General features: G+C 43.8%; 1 protein-coding gene across 1 annotated transcript in view; it reads left to right on the top strand.

The window, feature by feature from the left end:
- The window catches only part of LOC129835970 (cadherin-23-like), a 717,892-nt gene that overhangs the window by 528,383 nt on the left and 164,027 nt on the right, over positions 1 to 25,482 (top strand). The window contains exons 22-27 of the mRNA XM_055901677.1: positions 11,189 to 11,378; positions 11,730 to 11,875; positions 12,271 to 12,490; positions 12,874 to 13,026; positions 14,189 to 14,302; positions 15,987 to 16,135. Coding sequence (XP_055757652.1) covers positions 11,189 to 11,378; positions 11,730 to 11,875; positions 12,271 to 12,490; positions 12,874 to 13,026; positions 14,189 to 14,302; positions 15,987 to 16,135 — 972 coding nt within the window. The remainder of the gene's footprint in view (positions 1 to 11,188; positions 11,379 to 11,729; positions 11,876 to 12,270; positions 12,491 to 12,873; positions 13,027 to 14,188; positions 14,303 to 15,986; positions 16,136 to 25,482) is intronic.

Here is a 25,482-nt window from a genome sequence, read left to right on the forward strand (position 1 = left end):
ACCGCAGTCAAACGCATTGCAAATGACTCTGCTGCTGGGCTGAAGAGGAAGAAACGAGAGGATTGGAGAGAAGTAGAGAAAGGAAAGAAAAGGAGTGGTGGTTGGCAGCAAAATGTTTTTGTCTTTCTGCTCTTCTCTCCCTCCATGGTGGAAATGGAAAGGAATAGAGTGATGAGAACTACTGGTGGTGGGCACACTCAAATGTGTTTCTCTCATCTCCCTCCATGTGTATCTATCTTTGATTTGAGCACTTCAGCCATCATTGAGAAACGAGAGATGAAGAGAGATGAAGAGAGGAGAGAACAAGTGGTGTTGGAACCGATTTTTTTGTCTTTCTCCCTCTCTTCACTTCCTCCCTATGTACTTGTAAATTTGCCACTTTTCCATTGCATTGGATGCACTTCAGGAGCATCATGCAGAGAGCGAGAGAAACAGTGATGCAGACATTCATCGATGGAGACGGTGCTCCCCGTCTCTCTTTCCCCCCTCTGACCAAAGCTCAATAAGGCCAGGCAGACGACAACCTCTCCTGTGCCATACAGTCCCATAATTGAGTTGATGTGTGCCCCTGCCCGCTGTGTGTTACCATGGCAATGGGGCGACACCTGCAGAGCCCAGTGAGCCGAGGAATTTGTTTGCAGTGCCCTGGGCAAAGGTTAGAGCCTACAACATAAAGACACACACACACACACAAACCACTCCGTCTAGCCGGCCACCCAAGACACTTATTTACATTCAGCACACACACAGATGGTTTTCTGAACCACACACACACACAGTAGGTAATCTAATCTCTACTGAGGTTACTTACCTAATTCAAAAACAATATTATTTTTCATACTGATATCTAAAATTATTTGCAGTAGTCAAGCTGCTTATGCTGAAAAGCCTTGTTAGTGCACAGGTCTATTTAACTTTTTTCTTCTTTAGACAAAAGCTAATAATTCACTTAAAACATTTTATTTGTCTATTAATTTCCAGGGTGCAATTAACAGAAAGACAGCAGGCTTCAGACCTCGTAGGGTAAGAGTTGAATATATCTTCACTAGACCAACTTTAAAAAGGTCTTACATTTACGTAACTTGTTTATGAACTATATCATTATTTAAACGTGCATACATTTGCATAAAAGGAATACATTTACCACAGTACCTGACTTCCCCCATTATGGATTTTCTGATTAGTCACAGCAGTGGAAGCTGCTGAGTCGAGGACGGCTCATAATAATGGCTGAAACGGAGCGAATGGAAAAACAAACACATGGAAACCATGCATTTGCTGTATTTGATACCATTCCAACTATCCCACTCCAGCCATTACCACGAGCCCGTCCTCCCTAATTAAGGTTCCACCAACCTCATGTGAGTCACAGGTAAATGGCATTGTTCAGCCCGAAGTGATAGCGGAGGACAAGTCAACCCATTTACCTCTTAATTTGGATCCCCATTAACTTCAACAGAAGCAGCAGCTACTCTTCCTGGGGTCTGATACGCTGATAGACAAGGACAGTCACCAAAATACAACGATATACAAACAATACAACAAAAGAATACAACAAAAAATACAATAAAAACAATTTGTGCGTTAGTGTGTGTGTGTGTTTGTGTGTCCCCTCACAGCCCCTGCCTTTCAATGAGCCGTTGGTTTAATCCTTTTAAAAGCTTCTTTTTAAAGGCTTCTAAAGGCTGTTTGGACGTGCAGTGTTCCAAGCCGTACTGTATTGGCCGTCACAGGTGCACTATGCCTGCTAATAGATCCATCTGAATTATCACTGAGCCTTCATAAGAATATCATCATGTTTCTGTACAAATCACCTGTGACTGTATTCATGATACAACACTGCCTCACTGTAAATGGGAGCTGAGCAAATCTGCAGAGTATAATAATAATATGGTTTTGTTTGAATGAATGGTGGTGCTGTTTCAAGGAAAACTAATCATGCCAGCAGAATGGCCTAGCGCCAATAAGGAATTAATCTGAAGGTGAAGTTGAATTTTCATTGAGACATAAATTCAAAATAATATGTACGCATTGGTGATATTAGCATGTAAATCTTTGTGAAGCAAAAAAGTATATATAATACATTATGCATGCCAGCAAAGCCACTACACAACACTAAACAATACATTAATTGCACTATAATGGTGACAAACGGTGCCCACAAACTGTTAGGACAACATGAAGCATCCCTACAGCAGAGCTTTCTTCTCAGCACCATGGAGTGAATCCTTACCAATGCTACACCTGGCTATCAGCGGAGCCTTCTCCGGCAGCGAAACAGTTCATTCTGCCTCATTTACTGCCTTTTTAAAAAGCTGATATCTGATATTTTTTTTTATTTTTTTTATTTCACCTTTATTTAACCAGGTAGGCTAGTTGAGAACAGGTTCTCATTTGCAACTGCGACCTGGCCAAGATAAAGCATAGCAGTGTGAACAGACAACAACACAGAGTTACACATGGAGTAAACAATAAACAAGTCAATAACATGGTAGGAAAAAGAGAATCTATATACAATGTGTGCAAAAGGCATGAGGTAGGCAATAAATCGAATAATTACAATTTAGCAGATTAACACTGGAGTGATAAATCATCAGATGATCATGTGCAAGAAGAGATACTGGTGTGCAAAAGAGCAGAAAAGTAAATAAATAAAAGCAGTATGGGGGTGAGGTAGGTAAATTGGGTGGGTAGTTTACAGATGGACTATGTACAGCTGCAGCGATCGGTTAGCTGCTCGGATAGCAGATTTTTAAAGTTGTTGAGGGAGATAAAAGTCTCCAACTTCAGAGATTTTTGCAATTTGTTCCAGTCGCAGGCAGCAGAGAACTGGAAGGAAAGGCGTCCAAATGAGGTTTTGGCTTTAGGGATGATCCGTGAGATACACCTGCTGGAGCGCGTGCTACGGGTGGGTGTAGCCATCGTGACCAGTGAACTGAGATAAGGCGGCACTTTACCTAGCATAGCCTTGTAGATGACCTGGAGCCAGTGGGTCTGACGACGAACATGTAGCGAGGGCCAGCCGACTAGGGCATACAGGTCGCAGTGGTGGGTCGTATAAGGTGCTTTAGTAACAAAACGGATGGCACTGTGATAAACTGCATCCAGTTTGCTAAGTAGAGTATTGGAAGCTATTTTGTAGATGACATCGCCGAAGTCGAGGATCGGTAGGATAGTCAGTTTTACTAGGGTAAGTTTGGCGGCGTGAGTGAAGGAGGCTTTGTTCCGGAATAGAAAGCCGACTCTAGATTTGATTTTGGATTGGAGATGTTTGATATGAGTCTGGAAGGAGAGTTTGCAGTCTAGCCAGACACCTAGGTACTTATAGATGTCCACATATTCTAGGTCGGAACCGTCCAGGGTGGTGATGCTAGTCGGGCGTGCGGGTGCAGGCAGCGAACAGTTGAAAAGCATGCATTTGGTTTTACTAGCATTTAAGAGCAGTTGGAGGCCACGGAAGGAGTGTTGTGTGGCATTGAAGCTCATTTGGAGGTTAGATAGCACAGTGTCCAGGGAAGGGCCGGAAGTATACAGAATGGTGTCGTCTGCGTAGAGGTGGATCAGGGAATCGCCCGCAGCAAGAGCAACATCATTGATGTATACAGAGAAAAGAGTCGGCCCGAGAATTGAACCCTGTGGTACCCCCATAGAGACTGCCAGAGGACCGGACAACATGCCCTCCGATTTGACACACTGAACTCTGTCTGCAAAGTAGTTGGTGAACCAGGCAAGGCAGTCATTAGAAAAACCGAGGCTATTGAGTCTGCCGATAAGAATATGGTGATTGACAGAGTCGAAAGCCTTGGCCAGGTCGATGAAGACGGCTGCACAGTAATGTCTTTTATCGATGGCGGTTATGATATCGTTTAGTACCTTGAGCGTGGCTGAGGTGCACCCGTGACCGGCTCGGAAACCGGATTGCACAGCGGAGAAGGTACGGTGGGATTCGAGATGGTCAGTGATCTGTTTGTTGACTTGGCTTTCGAAGACCTTAGCTAGGCAGGGCAGGATGGATATAGGTCTGTAACAGTTTGGGTCCAGGGTGTCTCCCCCTTTGAAGAGGGGAATGACAGCGGCAGCTTTCCAATCCTTGGGGATCTCAGATGATACGAAGGAGAGGTTGAACAGGCTGGTAATAGGGGGTGCGACAATGGCGGCGGACAGTTTCAGAAATAGGGGGGTCCAGATTGTCAAGCCCAGCTGATTTGTATGGGTCCAGGTTTCCCAGCTCTTTCAGAACATCTGCTATCTGGATATGGGTAAAGGAGAAGCTGGGGACGCTTGGGCGAGTAGCAGCGGGCCGGGCGGGGCTGCTGGCCAAGGTTGGAGTCGCCAGGTGGAAGGCATGGCCAGCCATTGAGAAATGTTTGTTGAAGTTTTCGATTATCACGGACTTATCAGTGGTGATCGTGTTATCTAGCCTCAGTGCAGTGGGCAGCTGGGAGGAGGTGCTCTTGTTTTCCATGGACTTTACAGTATCCCAGAACTTTTTGGAGTTAGAGCTACAGGATGCAAATTTCTGCTTGAAAAAGCTGGCCTTTGCTTTCCTGACTGACTGCGTGTATTGGTTCCTGACTTCCCTGAACAGTTGCATATCACGGGGGCTCTTCGATGCTATCGCAGTTCGCCACAGGATGTTTTTGTGCTGGTCGAGGGCAGTCAGGTCTGGAGTGAACCAAGGGCTATATCTGTTCTTGGTTCTGCATTTTTGAACGGAGCATGCTTGTCTAATATGGTGAGGAAGTAACTTTTAAAGAATGACCAGGCATCCTCAACTGACGGGATGAGGTCAATATCCTTCCAGGGTACCCGGGCCAGGTCGATTAGAAAGGCCTGCTCGCAGAAGTGTTTCAAGGAGCGTTTGACAGTGATGAGGGGTGGTCGTTTGACCGTGGACCCGTGGCGGATACAGGCAATGAGGCAGTGATCGCTGAGATCTTGATTGAAGACAGCAGAGGTGTATTTGGAGGGCAAGTTGGTCAGGATAATGTCTATTAGGGTGCCCATGTTTACGGATTTGGGGTTGTACCTGGTGGGTTCCTTGATGATTTGTGTGAGATTGAGGGCATCAAGCTTAGATTGTAGGACTGCCGGGGTGTTAAGCATATCCCAGTTTAGGTCACCTAACAGAACAAACTCTGAAGCTAGATGGGGAGCGATCAATTCACAGATGGTGTCCAGGGCACAGCTGGGAGCTGAGGGGGGTCGGTAGCAGGCGGCAACAGTGAGAGACTTATTTCTGGAGAGATTAATTTTTAAAATTAGAAGTTCAAACTGTTTGGGCATAGACTTGGAAAGTATGACAGAACTTTGCAGGCTATCTCTGCAGTAGATTGCAACTCCTCCCCCTTTGGCAGTTCTATCTCGACGGAAAGTGTTATAGTTGGGTATGGAAATCTCAGAGTTTTTGGTGGCCTTCCTAAGCCAGGATTCAGACACGGCAAGGACATCAGGGTTGGCAGACTGTGCTAAAGCGGTGAGTAAGGCAAACTTAGGCAGGAGGCTTCTGATGTTGACATGCATGAGGCCAAGGCTTTTTCGATCACAGAAGTCAACAAATGAGGGTGACTGGGGACATGCAGGGCCTGGGTTTACCTCCACATCACCCGAGGAACAGAGGAGCAGTAGGATGAGGGTGCGGCTAAAGGCTATCAAAACTGGTCGCCTAGAGCGTTGGGGACAAGGAATAAAAGGAGCAGATTTATGGGCGTGGTAGAATAGATTCTGGGCATAATGTGCAGACCAGGGTATGGTGGGGCACGGGTACAGCGGAGGCAAGCCCAGGCACTGGGTGATGATAAGAGAGGTTGTATCTCTGGACATGCTGGTCTCAATGGGTGAGGTCACCGCATGTGTGGGGGGTGGGACAAAGGAGGTATCAGAGGTACGGAGAGTGGAACTACGGGGTCCATTGCAAACCAAAACAATGATAACTAGCCTGAACAACAGTATGCAAGGCATATTGATATTTGAGAGAGACATACAATAAGGCATAAAGTGATTGCAGGTCATGATTGGGAGAGCTAGCTAAAACAGCAGGTCAGATAACAGCAGCTAGTCGGCTAACACAGCAACAGAAGGTAAAAAATGGGCGACGACTGGGCAGAGAGGGTCAGATTAACTACACACAGATCCTGAGTTAAGGCACAGAGCCGACAGATAAAACACAAATAAACAGAATGGAGTACCGTGAATTAATGGACAGTCAAGCAGGCATAAGCTATGTAGCCAAGTGATCATAGTGTCCAGGGGCCAGCCGTAGATGAAGTAGTGAGGCCTCCACTAAGCTAGCCCGCGGCGTTTAACCTCTACCGAGTACCTAACCCGGATTCGGGAGCACCCCCCACCCCCCCCCCCACACTGATTAGCATCGCTAGCATAGCGTCACAATTAAATAGTAGCATCTAAATATCATTAAATCACAAGTCCAAGACACCCAATGAAAGACACAGATCTTGTGAATAAAGCCACCATTTCAGATTTTTAAAATGTTTTACAGGGAAGACACAATATGTAAATCTATTAGCTAAACACGTTAGCAAAAGACACCATTTTTTTACTCCAACAGTTTTTTCCTGCGTCAGTAGCTATCACTAATTCGACTATTTGAAAATATATATAGCCACTAACAAAGAAACAAATTCATAAGATGACAGTCTGATAACATATTTATGGTATAGCATTTTATTTTTTTTTTAAATGTGCATTTTTCAGGTATAAATCACAGTTCTACATTGCAGCTGCAATCTGATATAGTGCTGATGCAGCCAGAACAATTACAGAGACCAACGTCATATAACTAATTACTTGTCTTAAAACATTTCAGAAAAAATACACAGCGTATAGATATTGAAAGCCCAACATCTGGTGAATCCAAACAATATTTCAGATTTATTAAATGTTTTATAGCGAAAACAAAATGTAGCGCTAAATTAGCATAGCCACGCCAGCCAGAACCAGCTGGGCGCGCCCGACCAGTTCACATGCACGACAGATATATGAAATAACATCGTAAATTGGGTCTTACTATTGCTGATCTTTCATCAGAATGTTGATAAAGGTGTCCTTAGTCCTGATGAGTCGTTCAATCCATTCACAATGGCAACTTTCCCTCTTCATTTAGCATAGGTACTGGTCGACTAGCACGGTTCTGTCCAAAGTTAAAAAACTCACAGAACGGAACACGGCAAAACTCCCGAAAAAATTCAAATAATCTGATTAAACTATATTGAAAAAACATACATTAAGATGATATGGTCACATGTATCAAACAAACTTCGAGACGGAGATAGTTTTCATCCGTAACGGCAGCATAACAAAAGACAATTGCACCTCTAAAACGCGCATTTCAGAAAACCGGAAGTTGTCGGTCACGCTAAAGAAATAGGTCTTATTTCACGTCAGTACAAGATAAACAAAAAATTTCTCCTCTGACGTCATCTTGACACCCAGAGGAAGACGAATGAAGTGTGTTTCGGGTCATAGGTGGCGTGACCATATATAGGCAGAGCGTTGAAGCGAGCATACACATCTTGCAATCTTCTTCTTACTCAGGGAAAGTGCTGTCAAATGACTTATGTTTCACTCAGAGACAAAATTGAAACGGTTTTAGAAACCATAGCTTGTTTTCTATCCAATGGTATTAATTATATGCATATAGTAACAGCAATAATTGAATAAGAGGCAGTTTAATCTGTAGAGGAAATTATGCTAATGCGAAAACAGCACCCCCTGTATTCTCAAGAAGTTAAAGTTAGTAGCCCGGGGGGGTGGTCTGCTCAGACGGAGGGGGTCTGCTCAGACGGAGGCCGGTTGAGGGCACAGCGGATGGGGTATTTGTCTGCAGACCAGACGTGGTCGTGTCGACAGAGAATCCAAGCCGGATGGCGGTGGCGAAAGAGAGGTTGTGAGTTGTAGAATTGTGTTTGCTAACTGGTGCTAGCTTCGTGATTCAGACAGCTAGTCATGGGTAGCAAGCTAGCAGAAGATGGAGGTCTGTTTTTAGCCACGCCGTGCAATTCCGTCGGTAGATTAGTGGGGTTCCGTGTGGTAGAGGGGACCAATCCAGTTGTCAAAATAGTTATAGTGGCCTAAGAAGATTGTTCGATAGACCTGTTCAGATAGCAGCCGATATGCTCAAGACAGCTAACGATTAGCGGGCCGCAGTTAGCATATGGACGTTCAGGTTACGTCGCGATGGAGGGGCCGGTTGAAATACTCCCTCGGGCAGATAACGTCGGTATCCCAGTCGTGAAGGCCCGGTGGGGCTCCGCATCGGCAGTAAAACGGGTCCGGATAGGTGATTGTAGCCCAGGAGTGGCTGATGGCACTCTTCAGCTGGCTAGCTCCGGGATAATTGGTGTTTGCTCCGGAATTGATGTTAGCCGATAGTCACTCGGATGGCCGACTTGCTTAATTAAACAAATGTGGTTTCTACTGACAATTGAGATGTACAAACTGGAATAACTATAAATGTATATCCAAGATGGCGTAGCAGTCAGGTGTCTTTGTCTTGTCTTGTCACGTGAATGTATCTTTTTTCTTCGTATTTTCTTTGCATATATCTTTTAAACCTCAACTCCAACATACTCTCCTGCAACCCCCTCTGTAGTATGTATGTATGTAGTATAGATCTGCAATTTTCTTTACTTTAGGACCGGAAAACCCCAACAAAAGTTAGCCAGCTAACTAGCTATCCATCACGACTGGTCTGCCGACGTAACCGCCCGAGGGGGCTACAACTAACTCTTCCGTCGCGATGTCCCCCTAAGGCTCTTCTGCTAGCCCCGGTCCGCTAGCTGTCTGAATCGCTGTGTCTCCAGCCCGCCTAGCTACTCACTAGACCCCATGATCACTCGGCTACGCATGATGTCAATATGACTTGTCCATTTCTGTTTTGGTTAGTGATTATTGTCTTATTTCACTGTAGAGCCTCCAGCCCTGCTCAATATGCCTTAGCTAACCCTTTTGTTCCACGTCCTACACATGCGGTGACCTCACCTGGTTTACATGGTGTCTCTAGAGACAATACCTCTCTCATCGTCACTCAATGCCTAGGTTTACCTCCACTGTATTCACATCCTACGATACCCTTGTCTGTCTATTCTTCCGTGCCTAGAAACCTGCTCCTTTTACTCTCTGTTCCGAACGCACCAGACGACCAGTTCTTATTGCCTTTAGCCATACCCTTATCCTACTCCTCCTCTGCTCCTCTGGTGATGTAGAGGTTAATCCAGGCCCTGCAGTGCCTAGATCCACTCCCATTACAAAGGCACTCTCATTTGTTGACTTATGTAACTGTAAAAACATTGGTTTCATGCATGTTAACCTGTCTANCAACAGGTTAACAGTAGAAGCCTCCTCCCTAAGTTTGTTTTATACACTGCTTTAGCACACTCTGCCAACCCGGATGTCCTAGCCATGTCTGAATCCTGGCTTAGGAAGGCCAACAAAAACTCTGAAATTTCCATTCCTAACTATAACATTTTCCGACAAGATAGAACTGCCAAAGGGGGCGGAGTTGCAATCTACTGCAGAGATAGCCTGCAGAGTTCTGTCATACTATCCAGGTCTGTGCCCAAACAATTTGATCTTATGCCTCTAAAAATCCACCTTTCCAGAAATAAGTCTCTCACAATTGCCACTTGCTATAGACCAACATTTGCCCCCAGCTGTGCCCTGGACACCATACGTGAATTGATTACCCCCCCATCTATTGTCAGACCTCGTACTGTTAGGTCACCTAAACTGGGACATGCTTAACACCGCGGCCGTCCTACAATCTAAACTAGATGCCCTCAATCTCACACAAATTATCAATGAACCTACCAGGTACAACCCAAAATCTGTAAACACGGGCACCCTCATAGATATCAGCCTAACCAACCTGCTCTCCAAATACACCTCTGCTGTCTTCAACCAGGATCTCAGCAATCACTGCCTCATTGCCTGCGTCCTTAACGGGTCTGCGGTCAAACGACCACCCCTCATCAATGTCAAATGCTCCCTAAAACACTTTAGAAAGCAGGCCTTTCTAATCGACCTGGCCCGGGTATCGTGGAAGGATATTGACCTCATTCCGTCAGCAGAGGATGCCTGGATATTCTTTAAATGTCCTTTCCCCATCATCTTAAATAAGCATTCCCCATTCAAAAAAATGTAGAACCAGGAACAGATATAGCCCTTGGTTCACTCTGGAAACACTGTCACCACCGATAAATCCACGATAATTGCGAATTTCACTAAGCATTATTCTACAGCTGGCCATGCTTTCCACCTAGCTACCCCTACCCTGGTTAACAGCCCCACACCCACACCCCCCTCAGCAACTTGCCCAAGCCTCCCCCATTTGTCCTTCACCCAAATTCAGATAGCCTATGTTCTGAAAGAGCTGCAAAATCTGGACCCCTACAAATCATCCGGGTTAGACAATCTGGACCCTCTCTTTCTAAAATGATCCGCCCCAATTGCTGCAACAACTATTACTAGCCTGTTTAACCTATCTTTTGTATCGTCTGAGATCCCCAAAGATTGGAAAGCTGCCCTCTTCAAAGGGGGAGACACTCTAGACCCAAACTGTTACAGACTTATATCTATCCTACCCTGCCTTTCTAAGGTCTTTGAAAGCCAAGTTAATCATGAAACATACACCTCCGTCTTTTTCCTAATCTGCATCGAATGCACTCATCGATGTGCTGCTACTCACAGAATGTTTCAGAGACCTCAAGTTATGATGCTGACTGCATTTCATCAAACGCTTGCAGTCAAACAATCAATCATAATTTTCAACCCTGTGTTTGGTCTGTACTGTGTTCTCTCCGGCAGCGAACCGCACCATGGTGAGACCATCGTTTGTGGGCGAACCACGGTGCTTTGTTTAGTGTGCTCCTGAGTGCGGATGTATTGTTCACATCAGTCCAAACGAACTGAAATAAGGGGGAAAACTCACCAGAGTTCAGAAAAACAATACCAAACCATTTTGGTAAGACTCATTCCTCCCCTCTCCCCTAACTCCTTATTTCTTATCCTCTCTTCTCTCTTCCTATCTCTTCTCACTCATTACCCCATCCTCACCCTGCGTCCTCCTTCCTTCCTCTCCTCTCCTCTCCTCTCCTCTCCTCTCCTCTCCTCTCCACTCCCTCCTCTCCCCACTCCCCCTTCCCCTCACCCCCCTCATAAATCCCCCCAGGTGCTAGCGATAGACCCAGACGATGGGGACAATGGGACAGTGGTGTACAGCATCAGCCCAGAGAACCCCTTCTACACCATCAACAGCAGCACAGGGAAGATCAGGACCAGCGGGGTTGTGCTGGACAGAGAGAGCTCCAACCCCAAAGACACACTCCTCATGAGGACCATCATCGTGTCTGCTGTTGACAGTGAGTCCCAACCAAGGCCAGAACTATGTCTGTTTGTTGGTCAATCGTTTGTTCCGTCGGTCGGTTGGTCTACGTGTCTATTTGTCTGTCTGTTTGGCTGGCTAGCTGTGACTGAGACGTCGGTCTGTCCATGTATTTGTGTGTATGTGTGTCTGTCTGGGGCTGAAGAGTGTGTAAATCTGTCAGCCTGTAGCATCAGTATCTAAATTACATTGGCAGTTTATATGTGAGTCTCAGCAATAACACTGTTTCAACAAAATGTTCCTGCTACTTTAATATTGAGGGTGAAACTTTTATTGGTGGTTTGTGCTCTTGTAAATGCCGTGTTTGTTCCTCTGGCGCCTCCTCCAGTTGGCAGACCTCCACTGCGTTCCTCATTCAGCACCACGGTGTACGTCAACCTGCTGGACCTGAATGACAACGACCCCACCTTCCTTAACCTGCCCTTTGTGGCCGAGGTGCCAGAAGGCCTGCCTAGTGGATCCTCGGTGTTCAAGGTTAGCACACCATTACAAGATATCATCAGATTTAGTCTGACGGGCCTCATTCCATGATATGTCATCAATAAATGCCAGTGTGGCGGATTAATCAGATATCATGACAGCGTGTGTGCGTGTGTAGGCTAATTGAAGATTTCCTTTGTTTCTGTATCTGTCTGTCATGTCCTCCTCTCACTTCTGCTCACCATGCCACTTCCATCTCTCTCCCCCTCTATCTCCCCTCTGTTTCCAATCCACACACCTCCTCGTATTCTTCTCCCCTCTCACCCGACCACCTCCCCTTTCCTCTCCTCCCTTCCTCTCCTCTCCCTCCCTGTCCTCTCCCTTCTTCCTGTCTCTTTCTCTCCCTCTCCGTTCCTTCCCCTCAATCCCTCTCTCCTCTCCTCCCTCAGATCCAGGTGGATGACCCTGATGAGGAGGAGAATGGTATGGTCACCATGGCGCTACAGGTGGGCATGCCACGCCTTGACTTCTATCTCAACAGCACCACGGGCGTGCTGTACTCCACAGCAACGCTGGACCGTGAACAGATTGGCCTGTACCACCTGAGGATTGTGGGATATGACCAAGGGCAGAACCCGCGCACCTCCACCAGCACCCTCACCATCACAGGTATGCAATAGTCAGGGCCCATATTCATAAAGCATCTCAGAGTAGAACTGCTGATCTAGGATCAGTTTTGCCTTTCAGAACATAATAACTAACATAGTGGGGACCTGATCCTGGAACACCACACCTACTTTCAGATGCTATGAAACTTTGCACCTTGTAAAGAGAGATTCAAGTCTCGCAGAGATTTGCAGAGTATAACCTTCTGGTCTGAAGCAGATCTTTTAGATGCGCTGAGAGACTAATGAGAATCTAGTAAATGTGTTGCTTGTCTTGTACACCTACTGAGCATGATACATGAATAGGAAAACATGATAACTCAGTCTCTTTGTCTGTCTGTCTTTCTGCCTGTCTGTATGGCTGTCTTGTCTCTCTATGTCCCTCAGTCCTAGATGCCAACGACGAGACGCCCACGTTCTTCCCCAAAGTGTACAATGTGTCCCTGCAGGAGAGCGTCCCCAGGGACCATGTGGTGGCTCACCTCAACTGTTTCGACAATGACGCCGGCCTCAACGCTGAGCTCAGCTACTTCATCACAGGTCAGAGGTCAAACTAAAGCCATGGCAGCCACAAATGTGTGCGTCTGCGAGTGTGTGTTATGTGAATTTCCTACTCCGTGTGTATGTAGTGTACACACATACACATGGAGTAGGAAATTCACATAATACACCTCTCTTAGAAAAAAGGGTTCCCAAGGGGTTCTTTGCAGAGGGATATGGTTCTACTAAGAACTGTTTTAATCAGAAGAACCCTTTTCGGAAGACAAGGGTTATTTGTAAGTCAAAGGGTTCTATCTTATAACCTTTTACACCATAAGAATAGTTTTTGGAAGAGAGCGTTATTTAATGGTTCTTTGGAATGAAAGTAGAATTCTTTGGAAGGCAAGAAGGGTTTTACAAGTAACCATGTATAATATTTCCCAGCATGCTATATTGCAGTGATATGTTGAGAAGTGTTATATCTGTTGTTTTTGCTTTGATTGGTTGATACATTTTATGCTACACAAAGATACATAACATACATTTTCTAAACTACTCCAATCTGTTAGTAATTGGATTTATTGCACCCGTTACTGAGATGGTTGTTCCTGTTTAGATGATCGAGGTGGTCTCAGTATTCAATCTTCCCTAACCTAACACTCATTCTGAATGCAGGTTGCGGGTGATTAACAACTCTACTTCTTGGATACACATCACTTTGCAAGCCAGCTTAATGTGACTTGCAGGCCTGCTGTGGCCTGTAAACCAGGAGATTCCTAACACACCTGTGTTAACATATAACTAGGCCCTCAAAGAAAGTTCTCATGTATGTAATGTATTATCATACAATTTTAAAGGCTACTACGGCTGGTGGAACTGTTCATAGAGGGTTCTAGGAAGAACCTTTAGATTATAAAATGGTTATTGATAGAACCCTTCATAGAGGGTTCTAGGTAGAACTATATACAGTGGGTTCTTTGAAGGACCGTATGTAGAGGGTTCTAGATAGAAACCTCTACAAAGGATTCTACCCAGCACCAAAAAGGGTTCCCCTTATTGGAACAACCCGAAGAACCCTGTATGGTTTTACTTAGCACCTTTTTTTTTTCTATGAGTGTAGAGTATGTATGTGTGTGTGTGCATGCAGACGTGCGTTTCTTCGTGTGTATAAGTGAATAGCCGTGATTTACATGTCCCACCATCTGTGTGTTGTGTTCTGCAGGTGGTAACCAGGATGGTAAATTCAGTGTTGGCTTCAGAAATGGTGTGGTCCGGACTGTGGTTGCCCTGGACAGAGAGACACTGGCTGCATACACACTGGTCATAGAGGCCATCGGTGAGTCCTAGCCCTATAAAAGTATGTTTCAGTCCTAGCCCTATACTATTCCTCTTCATCTTTCTTTTTACTCTGTGTATTTAGACCAATTGTATTTGTTGAATTTCGGGCTCGTTTCAGTGTACATGCTCTGTATGATTTCAAACTTCAAATAAGTTGGTTCAAAGCTACGATCCTTTTTATACATCTGTGAGATTGAGAAGTGAGAAGGGATGCGTGCAAGTCGTCAGTGATGTAAAAGTGCTGCGCTATGGTCTCAGTTTCTTTTCATCATCTTACCAAAGATAGAACAATAAGGCCTGCATCCCAAAGGCAACACTATTCCCTATGTACTGCACTACTTTTCACCAGGGCCCATAGGGCTCTGGTTCAATGATGTGAACTTTGTAAGGACTAGGCTGCCAATTGGGATGCAGGCAAGGTTTGAGGTTTCCTGTTGTTGTGTTTCTTGAATCTTTTAAGTACATCTGAGTTGTTCTGGGGTGTCTGTGTGCGCTGATAGGGCTGCTCAGACACCTCACTGTGGGTATACACTGAGTATACGAAACATTAGAAACACCTTCCTAATATTGACTCCAATGCTGCCCACAGTTGTGTCAAGTTGGCTGGATGTCATTTGGGTGGTGGGCCATTGTTGATACACACAGGAAACTGCTGAGCTGTTGCAGTTCTTTTACACAAACCGGCGCGCCTGGTACCTACTACCATACCGCGTTCAAAGGCACTTAAATATTGTGTCTTGCCCATTCACCCTCAAGGCTTGAAAATCCTTCTTTAACCTATCTATTCATCTACGCTGATTGAAGTGGATTTAAACACGTGATATCAATAAGGGACCATAGCATACACATGGTCAGTCTATGTCATAGAAAGAGCAGGTGTTCTTGATGTTTTATATATGTCACGTTCTGACCTTAGTTCCTTTTTTACGTCTTTATTTTTAGTTTGGTCAGGGCGTGAGTTGGGGTGGGCATTCTATGTTGTTATTCTATGTTTTGTTCTGTGTGTTATATTTCTATGTTTTTGGCCTAGTATGGTTCTCAATCAGAGGCGGGTGTCGATCGTTGTCTCTGATTGAGAATCATACTTAGATAGCCTGTTTTCCCACTATGGGTTGTGGGTAGTTAATTTCTGTGTCTGTGTTTCACCATACAGAACTGTTTCGGTTGTTTGTTCTGTGGTTTTTTGTTATTTTGTTCTGTGTTCTTTTGTTCTGTGTTCATTTGATTTATTAAAAATCTATTAAACGCTGCACATTGGTCCGATATTTCCTACTCCTCCTCAGACAGAGAGGAAAATCGTTACAATATACTAATTTAGGCAAGGAGAGGGGAAGAGAGAGAGAGAGAGGGGGGGGGGGAAGAAGAGGGGGAGAGAAGAAGGATTGAGAGAAGAAGGGAGTACACATGTAATTACCTCAGAAGGGATTGAAGGGATGGTTTCTATTGTATGATTTTAATGATTAGATTATACAGTTGGTTTTATTTGCAAAGATCTTGACTTACGTTAGTTGAAATGCAGCCAATGAACTCAATGAGTGTAAGTTGTGAAATTATTCAAATGTAATAAAAATGTAGTTGTGTCATAAAAAAAAACATTAAAATATGTTCACTGGCCCAGTTTCTCAGAAACTGACAGGCTCATACACACAGTGGTGTTATGTGTGAATGTGTGTGTCCCTCAGACAATGGTCCATCAGGCAGCAGGAGGACGGGCACAGCCACAGTGTTTGTAAAAGTACTGGATGTGAACGACAACAGACCCATCTTCCTCCAGAACAGCTACGAGACCAGCATACTAGAGAATGTCCCCATAGGAACCAGCATCCTGCAGGTACCCAGGCAGGCTGAAACACACACACACACACACACACACACACACACACACACACACACACACACACACACACACACACACACACACACACACACACACACACACACACACAGAGATAGATAGATGTATGATCTTAATTTGATCGCCCTGTTGCATCAGAACTTTCTTGCAATGCAATTTGAAATTTAAAAAGGCTTCTGAAATGTGTAATGTAAAAAACTCTAAATGTATAAACCTATACAAAGATGTCCATGAATCATAATCTGCATCATAATTCCCATTTCCTATTCTCCTGCTGTAGCAAACTGGCTCAAATGAATATCCTACATCTGTGTACACACACACACACACACACACACACACACACACACACACACACACACACACACACACACACACACACACACACACACACACACACACACACACACACATACACACATACACACATACACACACACACACACACACACACACACACAGTGGGTATAGAAAGTCACCACCCCCTTTCAAAATGTTCACCTTTTGTTGCTTTACAGCCTGAAATGTAAACACATAAAATGTGACTTTATTTACACACACTAACCCACAATATTCAAGTGAAAAATAATGACAATTAACACAGTAAAATACCCTTTTTGGATAAGTGAACCCCCCCTTAGAATTGCAATTGCATACTTGCTGAGGTATAACCAACCACCTTCCAGATCACAAATCAAGCTAATTGGCTTCCATCTGTGATCAATTGTAGTGACTCTGATTAGTTCAGAATAAAAGCAGCTGTTCATGGAGGACTCCAGTGCTTAGTAGTGCAATTCAAAGCAAAGAATCCAGGCACAGGTCAGGGATGGATATAAAAATATTTCAAAGGCTTTGTATATCCCCCAGAGCACAGTTAAGACCATTATTAAGAAGTGGAAGGCGTATGGCACCACCCAGACCCTGCATAGATCAGGCCGTCCCTCCAAACTAGATGACCGGGCAAGGAGGAGACTGATCAGAGAGGCTACCAAGAAGCCAATGGTGACTTTGAAGAAGCTTCAGGCCTTTATGGTAAAGACTAGTGTATGTGACCACAATATCACAAGCGCTCCACAAATCTGGCCTCTATGGGAGGGTGGCAAGAAAAGAAACACTCGGGTCTCGTTTGAGCTTTGCCAAAAAGTACCTTGTAGATTCCCGAGGCCAAGTGGCAAAATGTACTGTGGTTAGATGAGACCAAAATGTAATTTTTTGGCCTGAACGCAAAACGATACATCTTTCCACCCAAATAACACCATGCCTACAGTAAAGCATGGCGGTGGCAGCATCCTGTTCTAGGGGTGTTTCTGTTCAGCAGGTGAATGGAGGGACTTGTCAGGATAGAAGGGAAAATGGACAGTGCAAAATACCAACAGATTTTCTGAGGAGAACCTGCAGCCCTCTGCCAGGAAGTTGAAAATGGAAAGATGGTTCATGGTTCAACATGACACTGACCCAAAGCACACCGCCGAAGCAACCGTACAGTGGCTGAAGTACAAGGAGGGGAATGTCCTTGAGTGGCCTAGTCAGAGCCCAGTCATTGAGCAGTCGCCATGCAATTTGACTGAGCTTGAACACCTCTGCAGGGGAGAATGGGCAAATATTGCACAGTCTAGGTGTGCAAGGTTAGTAGATACGTGTTCAAAGAGTGTAATGACTGTAATTCAAGCAAAAGGTTCTTACCTGAGGGGGTGTTCACTTGTCCAAATAGGGTATTTTACTGTTTTAATTGTAATGAATGTTCAGAGTTCTTTAGATTTTTTCCCCCACTTCGATATTGTGGGTTACTGTGTGTAAATGAAGCCGGGAAAAAGTCTGATTTTATGTGTTTTCATTTCAGGCTGAAAGGCAACAAAAGTTTAACATTTTGAAAGGGGTGGTGACTTTCTATACCCACTGTACACACACACACACACACACACACACACACACACACATACACACACACACACAGTGGTGTAAAGTATTTAAGTACAAATACTTTAAAGTACGACTTAGCTTGTTATGTGGGCTATCTGTACTGTTTATATTTTTTTGACAACTTTTACTTCACTACATCCTCATGAAAATGAGGTACTTTTTACTCCATACACCCAAAAGTACTCGTTACATGCTTAGCAGCACAGCAAAACGGTCCAATTCACGCACTTATCAAGAGAACATCTCAACTGCCTCTGATCTGGTGGACTCACTAAAAACACATGCATCATTTGTAAAGTGTGCCCCTTGCAGTATATTCCAGGACCACAGAGCTGAGTAACTAAAACAATTTCTACCATGACCTGTTCTAATTCTTGGTACTGATAAATGGGACCGTAATTTATATGAATTTACTGATCTGATTAAAAAAAGAACAAAGGTAAAGTGGCATTTCTCCCAATATGGCCTTATAAATCAGTGCATGTTTCAGCCTACGCAGGGTCAGTGACGACCAGCCAACGGCACAATAGAGATCACAATGATGTGTTCGACGTTTTTGATTGGTTATGAACCTGAGGGCTGCATAATATACTGAATACTGCCTTATGCAGGTAAAAACCTATTTTCAACTTGAACTTCCTTGTCAACTTCTCCACATGAACAGTGAAGCTCAGCTTGTCATCTACCCACACTCCCAAATATTTGTACACTTTGACTTGCTCTATAGCAGGGGTGTCAAACTCATTTCGCATCGTGGGCCACATACGGCCTAGGGAGATGTCAAGTGGGCCGGACCATTAAAATTATACCATACTCTGCTATAAATAACCAAAATATCATGTCTTTCCTTTGTTTTGGTGTAAAGAAGCACAAGAACATTAGGAAAATATTGAAATTTAATGAACTATCCTTTTACAAAACATTTCATGAAACACCTCATATTTCCTTAGACAAATGTGCAATTTACTTTTATCATTCACAAATATGCATTGCAACTGATCCCACTGATTGTACAAAGGCACAAAACTTTAATTGGTACTGAAAAATATAGTAATGCACTTTAAGATTAAATGAGACTTTTAAAGAAAGGAATTTTTAAACCACTTACACATACGCATATAAAATCTAAATGTAATCCCTGCGTACACCTTACAAACTAAGGAGAGTGATTTTAAATGTGTAATGAAGAAAGTGTTCGCCTGTCCTGTAAATCTGTAAACTTCATACATGAAACATACATACACATACAATACATACTGAAAATTTATGGAGTTGTATGAACAGTAGAATTCCATCACACAACTTTTGTTTTGAAGCTGCTGACTAACATTAAAGTGCACATTTTTTAAATCACCACAGTAAGGATTCATCTTCACAGAGCTGTATTCTTTCAATGCAAACAGTATCTAAGGCAGCATTTTAAAGGTGTTAGTCTAGTCTGGACTTGTATTTGTTCCTGAAACTTGGCATCTTTTGGCCTGTACAAGTGCATCAACACCAGGTGTCATGTCCTGACTAGCTGTCACTTTCAGAATGTCATTTAAGTGCTTGTTTGTGAGCCTTGAACGCATTTTTTTTTCAAATCTGCATCACACTGCAAATCAATTATCTCTAGCTGAATTTCGACCGGCAGATCAGAAGCTTTAACTGTGAAAGGTGAGCGAAAAACTGAAAGTTCTGTCTCAAGTTCACCAAATACCTGAAAACGTTTCTCAAACTCCCGCAGTAGTCCTGCAATTTTGTCTTTGTACCGTTTCATGTCCGCATCAGGTCTGGTCACACACACATCTCTCAGACAGGGGAAATGAGCAGGGTTGCCATTTGCCAGTTGCATCTCCCACAAAGTCAGCTTCAACTTAAATGCATGTATGTTGTCAGAAAACTGTGTGACAACTTTTTTGCGGCCTTGCAACATTTTGTTCAGATTGTTCAAGTGTTCAGTAATATCAACCAAGAATGCAAGGTCCCGTAGCCATTCCTGAGATTGTAATTCCAACACCGGTTTTCCTTTTTTCTCCATGAACTGTCCGATTTCCTCTCGTAGATCAAAGAAATGCCTCAGCACAGCGCCTCGGCTTAACCATCTCACTTCAGTGTGGTATGGCAGGCTGTGGGTAATGTTGCTGTCGCTGAGAAGTTTGTCAAACTGACGATGGTTCAGACCTCTGGACCGGATGAAATTTACAGTGCGAACAACCACCTCCATGACGTGGTCCATTTTCAGCGACTTGCAACACAATGCCTCCTGGTGCAAAATACAGTGAAATGTCCAGAAACGATCTCCTCCATTAAGGGCTTGTACTTTGTCTTTGAACTTTGTCGCGACACCTGCTTTCTTTCCGACCATGGATGGCGCGCCGTCTGTAGCCAGGCTGACAGCGCGGGACCAGTCCACTCCAACTCTGTCCAATGCAGCAACGACAGAGCCGAAAATGTCCTCGGCTGTTGTGGTGTCCATCATTGGCACCAACTCAAGAAACTCTTCAGTAACAGTCAATGTCTCATCAACTCCTCGAATAAATATGGCCAGTTGGGCCACGTCTGTGATGTCAGTGCTCTCGTCAATTGCCACGGAAAATGCAATAAATGACTTGACTCTCTGTTTCAATTGACTGTCTAAATCTGCCGATAGTTCCGAAATCCTCTCTGCTATAGTATTCCTCGTCAGGCTAATATTGGCAAAAGCTTGTCGCTTCTCGGGACATACAAGTTCAGCCGCCTTCATCATGCATCGTTTAACAAAGTCACCGTCGGAATACGGCTTCGATGCTAATGCTATTTCGCTAGCAATTAGGTAGCTGGCTTTTACCGCTGCTTCACTGACTTCTCGGCTCTGGATGAAAGTTGACTGCTGTTTCCTCAGACCCGCCAGCAATTCGTTAATCTTATCTCTTCTCAGTTGTCCTTGCAAGCCGTCATATTTTTCGCTGTGATGAGTCTCGTAGTGGCGTCGAATATTATATTCCTTCAATACCGAAACTTGTTGCAAACACACCAAGCACGAAGGTTTTCCGTGCATCTCTGTAAATAAATAGGACGTGGTCCATTTTTCTTTGAAAATTCTACACTCCTTATCTACTTTTCTCCGTTTGGATAACGACATTTTGGCTAATGAGGGTGTAGCGGAGAGGTAGAGACCAAGGTATTAACAACGTCGTAACAAGCAGCAGATGGCGCATTGATACCGTCTGCTGTTTTCAGTCTGTCTCAGTGATGCGGCTTGTCTTCTACTCTGATGGAAAGAGTGCGCCCCTTAGCGGATAATCCATGAATTGCAGCGAATAAAAAATATTAATTCCATGTCTTTTATGCATTTTTTCCACTTTCAAATTATCCTGCGGGCCTGATCGAACCTCCTTGGGGGCCGGTTCCGGCCCGCGGGCCGTATGTTTGACACCCCTGCTCTATAGTATGTCCATCCGATGTAACAATGACATGATTAGTAACATGCCTGGCCTTTGAAAATACCATGCATTTGGTTTTACCTGAATTCAGAACCAGCTTCAAATCATACAGATTCTGTGTTAAATGCTCTTTGGGCATTTTCAAATGCTAAAGATAAACTACTACCACTTGAATAAATAACAGTATCATCTGCATAAAAATGAACATCTGCTGTTTGAATATGATCCCCGATGTTGTTTAAATACAAAATGATCAACAGTGGGCCCAAAATAGAACCTTGCGGAACATCAGAGCACAACTCTATGGATTTACAACCATCCGCCATTAAACTTTGTGTACGATTTGATAGGTGCAAGCCTTTGCTGGTGCAAAGGTTAAAATGTTGTGGAATTACTGGTCATGCTCTAGACACAGCATGGTCCACGGTGTCAAATGCCTTCGACAAATCAATAAAGACAGACACACAATGTAAATTCTTGTCAAGAGCATTTAAAACCTTCAATGTTGCTTAAACCGTGCTGTGGCCAGACCTAAAACCTGATTGTATGGCATTTAAAATGTTGTTTTCTTGGAGGTAGGCCTTCAGCTGCCTACTAACTACAGATTCCAGTACCTTAGAGACAGTACAGACAATTTTGATAGGGGTCGACAGTTGTCAAGTAGCGAAGGATCTCCACCTTTCAGGAGAGGCAGTACAAAAGCAGATTTCCATAACTTGGGGATTTCCTTAACATCAAGTGTAAGGTTAAAAATACATGTTAAGGGGGAGCAATGATGTCTGCAGCTAAGTGTAGGAGGCGTGGGTCAGATCATCAGGTCCAGGGGATTTTTTTATCAATTTCATTCAGGGCTTTACGCACTTCTGAAACAGGGCAGAATCAGTAAGACAATCTGGTGGAGTGCACAGGGGTGTCAGGTAAATTCAAAGGGGGCTCATTTAGACCTTTAACCTTTTTTAAAAAACTGTCTAGCAAATGCTAGCAAATGCTGATTTAAGGCTTTCAGAAAAGAGGTTCTCTTAGTTACAATCTGTGTATCTACCAACAATTGTTTGGGAAGTTGTGTATCTTTTTTTTTTGCAGTCCAAACCTTTCACGACATGCCAAAATTTGGAGGGGTTATTTCAATGATCTGATGTAGATTTAAGTTAATGATCTGCTTTCAGTTTTCGGGTCATAGCCACACCCAGATTTCGAAGACATTTAACAGCCATCCAATCATCCGCCAAACCCGACCCTCTTATTTGAACCCACATAGCATTTCGTTCCCTTTTGATTTGAGTAAGTTTGTCTGTAAACCTAGGGTTCTCTCTGTCCTTAATCCTGAATTTTTTGGAAGGGGCATGCCTATTGCATACATCCTGGAATGCTTTGTGGAAGTAAGAGAAGGTTAATTCAACATCAGGGATTAATTCAATTCTATTCCATTCAATGTTTAATACATCATGTAAAAAACCTTGAATATCAAACTGCTTCCAGTTTCTTTTTCGTAATGACGTGGAGATCACTTAGGAATTTTACCATCCCTCACACAGGCAATAGCACAGTGATCACGTATGTCATTTGCAAAAATACCAGTAGCATTAAAATGATGAGGAGCATTGGTTAAGATCAAATCAATCAAAGAGGATTTCAGAGGATACTTTATAGTAAACGTACTTACACTGTTGACCATCTGAGTGAGATTATAGGTATTGCATAGAATTTTGAGATGATCAGAGCTAGATGTTAACCAATCCTGATTCAGATCACCCATCAAGACAAGACAAGCTCAGAGTTGACATGCTGCGATAACAATTTGAAAATACAACCCAGGGAGCCAGCAAGATACAACAATATTTAAAGATGAGCCGAGATTTAGGTTCAAAGACAGATATTCAAATTGCTTCGGTTAGAGCGACCGTCTGAGAACATGTCTTTTATGTATACAGTAACACCACCACCCTTAGATTTACGATCTGCATGAAAACATTGTAACCATTTATGCCAATATTTTTGTCTGTAATAGATTTTTGGAGCCAGGTTTCAGAAAGCATAAATATGTCAGGGTCAGCAGTTTTTATGCATATATTCACAAAATCAAGCTTCGGCAGATGTCTTCTTACATTTATATACAGAAACTTCAGGCCACTGACTAAAAATGTCAGGACCTGGGTTCGATTGCACATTTCCAGAAGTCTAAATCGGGGGTTACAACATTTGGATTTACAGACAGCGCTTGAACGACAATCCACACTCACCAGAGTCTTTAACGCCACACATTTCAGGAGAGTCTAGAGATATGGTTAAGTACCAAGAGAAAAGTCCTGATATTTAAGTGCAAGAGTCCAATTTCGCTCATGTTGTTTGGGGGGGAAGTGCAGAGTTCTCGCATGCTTTTACAGAGCAAGCGTGTGGTTTCTCCCAAGGCACGAGGAGAAGGTATCACCAACATTGTAAAAGCCAAGAGCAAAATAAGTAACAGCAGCATGTTCGTTGTTTGCCCTATCAATCTAAGATATGTAGCCAACACAACGCTAAACACTAATATTAAATGTACTACGACTTAATATAAAAGTGTTCCTAAATAATAATACAAACATAGTAAGAATCCCTATTCAATTGTCAAAGACTCCAGCCACCCTAGCCATAGACTGTTCTCTCTGCTACCGCACAGCAAGTGGTACCGGAGCACCAAGTCTAGGTCCAAGAGGCTTCTAAACAGCTTCTGCACCAAGTCAAATGGCTACCCAGACAATTTGCATTGCCCCCCCCCCACCCTCTTTTACGCTGTTGCAACTCTGTTGTTATCATCTATGCATAGTCACTTTAATAACTCTACCTACATGTACATATTACCTCAACTAACCGGTGCCCACGCATATTGATTCTGTACTGGTACCGCCCTGTATATAGTCTCGCTATTGTTATTTTTCTGCTGCTTTTTAATTATTTGTTACTTCTGTTTCTTATTCTTATCCGTATTTTTCTTAACTGCATTGTTGGTTGTATTCGGCGCATGCGAATAATAAAATTTGAAATAGTCAAACAGCAGATCGGCAAAAAGTCAGCGGCGCATGCATATGATGTAGGCGAGCAAAGCTCTGTGGAGAGAGAGAGCGATGGGGGCACCTGTACCAGATAGGGAGAGACAGACCAGGGCAGGCGGGGAGCAGTGCAGCAGGTAACAGGAGGAAGCCGAAGAGAGGCCCTCGACTAGGCAGACATCCAGGGCGACAATAAATGATCAAATAACCATCAGTCGAAAACAAAACCATGCCATCTATTTCTTGAAGTGCACCAGTCCCTCCTGCAGCAAAACACCCTCACAACATGATGCTGCCACCCCCGTGCTTCACGGTTGGGATGGTGTTATTCGGCTTGCAAGCCTCATCCTTTCTCCTCCAAACATAATGATGGTCATTATGGCCAAACAGTTCTATATTTGCTTCATCAGACCGGAGGACATTTCTCCAAAAAGTACGATCTTTGTCCCCATGTGCAGTTTCAAACCGTAGTCTGGCTTTTTTATGGCGGTTTTGGAGCAGTGGCTTCTTCCTTACTGAGCGGCCTTTCAGGCTATGTCAATATAGGACCTGTTTTACTGTGGATATAGATACTTTTGTACCTGTTTCCTCCAGCATCTTCACAAGGTCCTTTGCTGCTGTTCTGGGATTTATTTTCACTTTTCGCACCAATGTACGTTCATCTCTAGGAGACAGAACGCGTCTCCTTCCTGAGCGGTATGACAGCTGCATGGTCCTATGGTGTTTATACTTGCGTTCTATTGTTTGTACAGATGAACATTGTACCTTCAGGCCTTTGGAAATTGCTCCCAAGGATGAACCAGCCTTGTGGAGGTCTACAAAAAAATGTCTGAGGTCTTGGCTGATTTCTTTTGATTTTCCCATGATGTCAAGCAAAAAGGCACTGAGTTTGAAGGTAGGCCTTGAAATGCATCCACAGGTACACCTCCAATAGACTCAAATTATGTAAATTAGCCTATCACAAGCTTCTAAA

This window comes from Salvelinus fontinalis, chromosome 37 (genome assembly GCF_029448725.1).
Source record: "Salvelinus fontinalis isolate EN_2023a chromosome 37, ASM2944872v1, whole genome shotgun sequence".
NCBI lineage: Eukaryota > Metazoa > Chordata > Actinopteri > Salmoniformes > Salmonidae > Salvelinus > Salvelinus fontinalis.